Consider the following 8,708-nt stretch of genomic DNA (forward strand, 5'->3'; position numbering starts at 1 on the left):
AATTTTGTCAAAGCGACAAACCGTTAAAAAAATAAGTCTATGGACAAATTTCTCCAAAAAAATAAATAAATAAATAAAAAACAAAAAATTGACAATGAACCTCCCCGATCCCTAATGCCGCAATTCATTATGTATGTATTCCAAAGGCATGATATTAATAGGAGGTGTAGTTTTTTAAAACCAAAAAAAAAAAAAAGAAAAAGAAAAAACGACATGATAAATGGATTACTAAATACAGTAGGAAAAAGTTGTTGAACATAGTGAAAACAAAGGGGAACATCAAATAACAGGATGCTATGCTAATTTAGCAACCACAGAAAACAAGAAAAAGATAAACACCGCAGAACGACTTGAAAAAACTTATAATCAAACCTAGTGTGTGAAATATATATGTGACAGCCCCAAACTAAGTCCAGGAAAAGCCGTTCTTTTCTCGCAAGGAAAAACTACCAAAGCATGCATAAGAGAAGCACAAGCACGGCACTCATACTAGGGTTTCAGTTCCCCCTCCCACGGCCACCCATACGTCCCCGCCCACGCCCGTAGCCTCTGCCCCCCGGCCCCCCACCACCTCGGCCACGTTCATATCCTGCACAGAAATGGTAAAAGCACGGTACATATAAAATGGAAACAACAATTCGTTTCCTGCAGGTAAAATATGCTGGTGGAACAAATAATAAGCTGTTAAAGTTACAGTACTTTTGACCTCAGAATGACCTAGAGAAGTTGAAGAACCTCCCTCTTACACAGTTTGTAATACCAAAATTATTAGCTGGATGTATGGTGAAAAGAAATGAAGCACTACTTCTACTGAGGCAAGGTGCTTCGTGTTAGGTTTAATGAGGAGAGTGGCCAACTATGTCTTTACACTTTCAAATGCTAAAGACTTGTAACATGGTTCCATCAAAGCCTATTGAGTTACAGCAAAACCCTAAATTTGTACTATGTGGGTCCTTCCTTAGTGTAGGAGAAAATCATCAGCAAACTAACCAGCTCAGATTATTTAATCTTAATTAAATCTGCCTCCCACGTCCATCTATCAAGGAGAGGAACAAGAAAATCAAACTAAACCAAAATGTGAAGACAAATGCTAAAAAATATATAATTTACAAGGTTGCATGAATAGACCTCCACCATGCTAAAGTCCTCAAACAATATAAGCCATCCCACATTTGCAAAATCTGAAAGAGCCTACCATTGCTTTTGCACTAGTTATCATGATTTCAACGTCGGATGACTCGGAAGTAAAAAGGAATGTGCTCTAGATCCCTAACTAATATAGAAACCAAATAATCTTATCTGGGTGTATAAAACAGAAATAGAAGAGTTCAAATGAATGACAAGAGCTTACCACCATAGCCCCAGTTCCCTCTGCCTCGCCCACCACCTCGAGACCAGTTCGTGTTCCATCCACCATTTTCTATCGAGCGAGACAGTCAGACAAGACATTCAGAGTTGCAAGGGAGAGAAATATGGGGCATAAACCAGAAAGAAACAATAGTTTGATCATTAGCAGTACACAAATCCTGTCATGTCCGTTAATTATTCAATTTATATGTAACTTAGGAAGGCCGTGACTGACATATCTCCTTGGCTAGCCAAGTATGCCACAATCAAGCATCTAACAGTTTACATAATAATTCATAACTTAATTAATCATGGAAGGAGTAGATTTGAAATACTACCTCGGTTGTTTCCATATCCTCCATATCCACCTTGACTGTAGCCATATCCGCCGTATCCACCTTCATGGTTGCCATATCCACCATAGCCACTTTGATTGTTCCCATAGCCACCTTGATTGTTCCCATAGCCACCTTGATTGTTCCCATATCCACCTTGATTGTTCCCATATCCACCATACCCACCATATCCTCCTCGACCCCATCCCCTTCCTCTGCCTCTTCCTCTACCACGGCCCCGTCCATATGTATCTAGATCAAGAAGCGCCAAAATCAATACATGCTCAACAATCAGGAGTTAGAGCTTGCTGTACTTGTACCTTCACTAAATTGACCTTGACTTTGTCGTGGTTGATGTTGTTGATATTGCTGTTGCTGTTGGAACTTTTGCTGTCGGATGGGTAGCTCTGCATATGATGGAGCTTGATACCTACCATAAGCCCATTAGAAGCAAAAAACATTATTACTTGATTGATCAATGTATTTTACTGTTACGAACAAAAGTGGGGGAAAATGTCAAATGAATTACCCAGGGGAATTTTTATTTAGCTCCCTCGGAGAAAGCGAGATTGAGATCATTGAAACATGTCTTGTAGTTTCCAACCTGCATCAAATTACTACAAATGTTAAATGATTTATCAACAACATTCAAGTGTGCAAACTCTTAAGAATATAAAAGGCTGCAAGAGACTTAACGGTACAAGGCCCTCTTCAATAGGTTCCCACACGTCAGTGATACTGACTGAACTGATAGAGGTAACTTGGTGCAACCCAGGAATCCTTTTCTGCAGTTGATGTTAATGGATGAAGAGGAATATGCATCAGCTAAAAATATCATAAAAAGTACAAGAAGAAATGTGAGAGCAACCTTAATAATCTCAGCAATGGCCACTGTCTTGCTGATAGCTTGCCCCATGGCCTTCAAGACAATCTCGCGCACACGTTTATCCTGGTTAAGAAAGATCCGTAAAGAAATAATACAAGCTGGTGATTATTCTACAGAGAATTGTCAAGAGATAACTGCCGAGAATATACAAGATGCAATCATGTAAACAAAAGAAAAAAGATGAAAGGAAAAAAAAAAAATTTGTAGTATATTTGGCTCAATACAAAAGACTCATTTCTACACCAAAAAAAAATCCAAGTCATCTCTCTGAGCAAGTTTTCAAATCAAACTGCAGAAGCATGCAGCTCAAGCAGTCCAATTCCAGCAGCTACATGATTTCAAAATTAGCACTCTTCATATCTATTCTAGGAATTCCAAGCAAACAACTCATTATTGGTCGAGTTTCAGATAATCCTAGTAGTAGCTGATCATATTATTTTGCTTCATACGCATTGGAAAGAACCTCTGGTCCTACTACATCAAATGAAGCTAGAATAGAAGCATACATATTTAAGCCTGAAATCGGGAATAAACAAATTCTAAGAACATAAAAACTATTCAGAAAACAGTATGCAGTAAACGCAGTTCCACAATTGAAACAAAATCTAGCTAAATAAGAAAACGAGAAGAGATAGCACAGTGATTTCTTTGCTGGTTAGGAAACGGGGGTGAATATCAATGGCGGATACGAAGTACATACCTAATATAACGAAGGTTTCAGAGGTAAAATAGATCGAACAAACAATTCATAACATCATCCAGAGTTCTAAACGAATTTTTTCTCGGTTTGAATAATAGCTGTAACAAAGGTGCGACTACTCCGGGCGAGAATAAAACGGGCAATTTCAATCGGTTGTCAACCAGATGCAAACCCGTATAGGTGATGCCAAAATTTTGACAAGCAACTTCATATAATGAGAACTATATCAGGAGGTGATAATGCAGCATCTCCAGTTCGCGAGAAATAAGTGGAAAATGCTACAAAACTCTCCCATACTTTCAAGAGTCCTAAGTGGATTAATGCATGTGTGACACGTCCTAAACTTTTCCAGCAGTGCTGAAAATAAACCTGTTTACCTGGTGAAAGCATATCAGAAATGCATAGTAGAAAAAGTTTCATTCATATTGTCATCAACTTTTCTTCTTTTCCAACATCTCATTTGTTTCTCCTATTCAGTTACTTACTAAAGTAGTCTCCAATGCAAATTAAAGATTGATAAGATTTACACGACAAGATAACAAATGCTCCTAGTATTGCTGGACGATATTCCTATGGTGTCATTGCAATAAGACATACAAAAGAAATATTGAAAATGCCTTACAGGTAATGTTGTTGGCCGACAAGCAAAACTTCAAAAATCACTTGATTCAATAACAAAGTTGAAGAAGCATCGCAAGAAATCATATAAACACTCATCATGCAGCGAAGCAGAATGCAGTAAAAATGTTTAAAAGCTGACAAAAATGGATCAAACCCCTGTTGCTACCGCTAATAACATTTTCATCTCCAATTTACCGTGTTATTCTGCAATAATGTCGGCCTATTTACACGCACTAAATCATCCTCACTAGGTAAAGCGAATATAAAAGAGGGGAGACAATTCAATAGAAGACACCAAACTTAGTGTCAAAAAATAGCGAAGAGAAGAGATTAAATCCTTAATAATACATCTGAGACAACTATCAGCTAAACACCGAACAAATTCAGCAATACATACGTATCAGGGGAATCAAAATCGAACCTAGGGCTCCATCTGAAACGGATTCGGAGACGGAGAAAGAAGGGGATTCACCTGAAGGAGACTCGTGGCATAGCTAACATAGTTACGGATGAGGCCTTGCGCGGTGATTCGGATCTCGTTCTCGTTTATGGCCGACTCCGGCCGCGGCTTCTCCACCTTCTGGTACCGATCCATGGCGTCCGCTGCCAAGCTCCTCCTCCGCCGATCGCCGGAGAGAAAGGAGAAGAGGGGAGAGGAGATCGTACGAGGGTTTCAGTGGTGGCGATAAGCGCGAGGGAGAGCGAGAGAGGAGGCGCTAAAACCCTAGCGCGGATTAGGGGCAGGATAAAATAGAAAATAAAGGAAAACGGAGAGAGCACAAATACAAATGGGCTAAAACCTCTGAGAGAGTGGAGGTGGGGTGGGGTTTTGGGCTTCAACTGCATCCACCGCACACACGGACGGAATATGGCGCGTTGAGATTAGGGCACAAATTTTCCTTTTTATTTTTTAATTCTTTTTCACTACCTCTTAATTTTTAAAAAGGCCCGCAAAACTAATCGCCGGTTACAAGCTGGTTTCGACCGTGACTCGCCGGTTAATATTTAAACATTTTTATATCACTCCTTTTTTAACCATGCATAATGCTTATTTTTAATAATTCAAATGAAGCTTAACTTATTGCACTTCAAAAGAGCATGCATAATCAGTATTATAATACAGTATATTTTAAAGATTGTTGGACGAGGAAAATCACAATTTGTGGTTTAAATGTTTTTGTTAAATACTGTATCTAAAATATTTGTATATATATAGGGGCATATATTCGGAGCGAAAAAATAATAAAATGATTTGTTTATTATACCATTAATTGCATCCAATTTCAATATGCATTCCCACACAATCCACAGGGAAAAATTGATGGGCGTAGATGTCCTTGTGCTCTCATGCAACTTGCATGTTTACAATAGGATCCGGACATGCTGGGTCTTGTTGAAAGGTGTAACTTTAGTTAACTGAGTGCTGAGTGTTGTATAAATGAGAAATGTTATAAGTAAAAAAAAAAAAATTAGAAAAAAATAATATGCTACTACTTCATTTATAAAGATAATATATTAAATGTCATCAGCAACTTCTATTGATAATAGAAACAAAATTTTCAAACGAAAGATAAAATTTTTGAACTTTAAAATCATAAGAGTTTTCAGCTGCGACAGAAACTTTCGACTTATTGTGTTACAAAATTCTTTGCTATAAATAACTACAATTATTATTACGAATCAACATATAGTAGCATTCAGAAATGGCCGAATTGTTGGGGGTGATAAACCCAAGTTCACTTCTTTCACGTTTTTATGCGGCATGTTTTGCATGTGAGCAACCATACAAAAGTTTTCTAAAGAAGACAAAAAGTAATTTTTGTTAGGAAGTAGTATTTTAGAATTTAAAACCAAAAAGAACTTTATCAAAAGTGGCAGTAAATATGCACGTAACTTTTCTTATCAATCGTTCTGAATAAGAATTTTTTTATTCTTACGTACATATATTTTCTGTTAACTATATATATATATATTCCACAGGGATGTTGACATGTTGTTGCCTTGTAGATTTTGAGAGCAAGTATTTCTGGGTGAAACCGACCGTCCCTAGAGTAAGTGGCAAAGGGTATGATGGTTGATACTCGAGACCCAAGTTCGAATCCTAGTTGATTCACATTTCCAGCTAAGTTTATTTCTAAATGAATTATAAACGAAACGAGTAGCGTACTACCTATCTCTCAAAAAAAAAAAAAAAATTTCTGGGTGAAAGATCTCCTCAAACAGAGGAGAGGAATCCACATTAATTTCTTTGTATCAGGTTTCAATATACATATAATATTAGCTTATTTTTTTTAGACTTATAATCTAATTTTGTTGTTACATTGGTGTGTTAACTGTTAACTCATTTAGAGTCCAGATCAAATAATTAATGTTTCCATTTTCATTAGTTTAATATACTCGGGACTCGATGAGAGAAGGGGAAAAAAAAAAATACAAAGCACAATAATGCTGCGATTTAACAACAAGCAAAGTACGTACGTACCATAAGAAAGTTTTATTCATGTGCAGAGACTCCATACTACAGCACTGCAGCTAACTAGGCTTTAACTACATTCCTAAACACTCTCACCATACGTTCTCACGCAACACAACACAACACAACTACCACTATTTGCCATGCTTTACATGCATGCATGCATGCATGATCAACCAAATACGTCATAAAAGAGCACGTCTACTTAAGAAGCACTTTTCAGGGAAGCCAATACGTACGGACGCTTATATACTAAAGAAGCGCTTTTCAAGGAAGCCTACACCCCGATCCGCCGCCGCCGCCGCCGCCGAGCCCACCACCGCCTCCACCACCAAGTCCACCTCCACCTCCAATTCCACCGCCACCGACGCCACCGCCTAGCCCACCACCACCGCCAAGCCCACTGCCACCGCCTAATCCTCCGATCCCCCCGACTCCGCCACCAACACCACCACCAAGGCCACCGACACCGCCGAGCACTCCACCGCCGATTCCCTTCCATCCATACACACCGCCGCCAACCCCCCCCACACCGCCCGGTCCGGCAATTCCCGCGACACCGCCGAGTCCGCCAGCGGCACCGCCGATACCGCCGACGCTGCCGGGGCCGACGCCTGCAACACCTCCTGCTCCGGCCCACCCGCCGACTCGTCGCAAAGTTCTTCTGGTCCTCAAGACCGGCACCCACCGGAACCACTTTAGTAGCCGAATTTGCGGTGGTCGCGGGGGCAGGCACGTGCCTAGCGCGTGCTCGGAACGCGACATGGGCTAGTACCAAGAGGAGAAGCCACCACCTCCCCATCTCTCTCTCTCTCTCTCTCTCTATAAGAATATAGGATGTGTGCTAAGAACTTAAGAAGGGAGTGAGGGGTTTAGGGAGGGTTTTATAAGCGGTAGTGAACTAGTGACAGGTCGTAACAGTAAATGCGAGGGTTTCGAAGGTCGATGACAAGTTGACTCCATAAGACGGTTGTTATTTACACTCCTATTATATGACAACAGTTTTGTCACATTAAGTACAGAAATAAATAATATTTTATTTTATTTTATTTAAAATAATTTTTAAATAATTTCATCTGTGCCAAAGTTAAGAAAGAAGTTCGAATTTCGGTCGTGAAGATAAAACTGGTAAATAATATAATTTTATTATTATTTAAGTTCAATTATAAAAAATATTTATAAAGAAAAAAAATTGAGAATATATATAAAAAAAAAGTTGTTGAGAGAGAGGATGGGGCGGCGTAGCTATATCACGCATGCGGCGATGGAACTATTAATTAATGACGAGGGGTGGAGGGGGAGGAGGGTCTATATATAATTATATATACACATTCGGAGCTGTCTCCTACGCTCACGGCGGTGTCGCCATTCCATTTATAGTAATAATTAAGAGCAATTAGTTAAAGAGTTTCACGAGATCCGATGTCGTGGTGCACGGCGCTCTCTTCAATGATTTTGCCTTTATTTTACTTTTTTTAAAAAAATTTTCTAAACGAAGCACACTATTTATTTTATTTATTTAAAAAAATAAACAAAACAACAGAATTAAAATAGAATAGCCAAGAAGGATCGAAGAAAATTAAATATAAAAAACATAACCCTCGAGAAGAAAACAAATAAAATATAATAATCAAGTCTTTGGAAGAGTATTAATTAATTAATTAGTACTATCAAGCACAAAATGCTGGACTAATTTCTGTTCTTATTACTATTCGTGTCAAAAAGTTTGAAGAGCACCACAAATTCTTCAATAACTTTCCTAGCTCTGTCAATTTCACCAAATAATATATTCACAATTTTGTACAAAATTTCATGGAAATTTTAGCGTAATATCTATCCTTTTCGATCTACACAGATAACTTATTTCACTATCTACTGCATTCAGTTGTTATCATACCAGACTTAAAAAAGGTCAAGAGTTCGCATCTCTGCTTGTGGCTTCACAAAAAGCGGGTTCGAGCAGTTGCCTCCCAGGTTAAAGTACATTGCATTCAAGGGTGTGGGCTCTTCGGCCCAAAACCATGTTGGGTTCGATCATGGACTCGGAAGGAAACGCAAGTAACTGTTAGCCCAAACAATTGTTGGGCTAGTCTTGGGCTTTGACTCTGCAGTTTCATCATTCTTTGCTTTTAGTCACATCTTTTGGCCCATTTTAATGGGCTGGGCCAAAATTTAAAACTTGAAGTTATATACGGTCAGGTTCGGGCCAATTTACGCCTAGCCCAAATTTGGCCCGATCTAAATAATGGTTGTTAATATTTTATTTGTAGCACTTAACATCCTAATGCCTTAATAATTATCCAGTTCTTACTATGTTATGTCATCATTACCATTAAATAGGAGTTC

The 8,708-nt window shown here is 38.8% G+C and overlaps 2 protein-coding genes across 2 annotated transcripts; both read right to left on the bottom strand.

Moving 5' to 3' along the window:
* On the bottom strand, positions 197 to 4,703 carry LOC109721817 (heterogeneous nuclear ribonucleoprotein A3 homolog 1). The gene is made up of 8 exons (XM_020249611.1): positions 4,362 to 4,703; positions 2,551 to 2,631; positions 2,379 to 2,467; positions 2,212 to 2,286; positions 2,003 to 2,112; positions 1,686 to 1,934; positions 1,352 to 1,420; positions 197 to 589 (listed from the first exon to the last, which is right to left on the bottom strand). Exons 1-8 carry the CDS (start codon positions 4,482 to 4,484, stop codon positions 498 to 500), a joined length of 888 nt encoding a protein of 295 aa, XP_020105200.1. The 5' UTR covers positions 4,485 to 4,703; the 3' UTR covers positions 197 to 497.
* LOC109721463 (glycine-rich protein 23-like) lies at positions 6,630 to 7,127 on the bottom strand. The gene has a single exon (XM_020249117.1). The coding sequence runs from the start codon at positions 7,125 to 7,127 to the stop codon at positions 6,630 to 6,632; it is 498 nt and encodes a 165-aa protein (XP_020104706.1).

This window comes from Ananas comosus, linkage group 15 (genome assembly GCF_001540865.1).
Source record: "Ananas comosus cultivar F153 linkage group 15, ASM154086v1, whole genome shotgun sequence".
In the NCBI taxonomy this organism is placed as follows: domain Eukaryota; kingdom Viridiplantae; phylum Streptophyta; class Magnoliopsida; order Poales; family Bromeliaceae; genus Ananas; species Ananas comosus.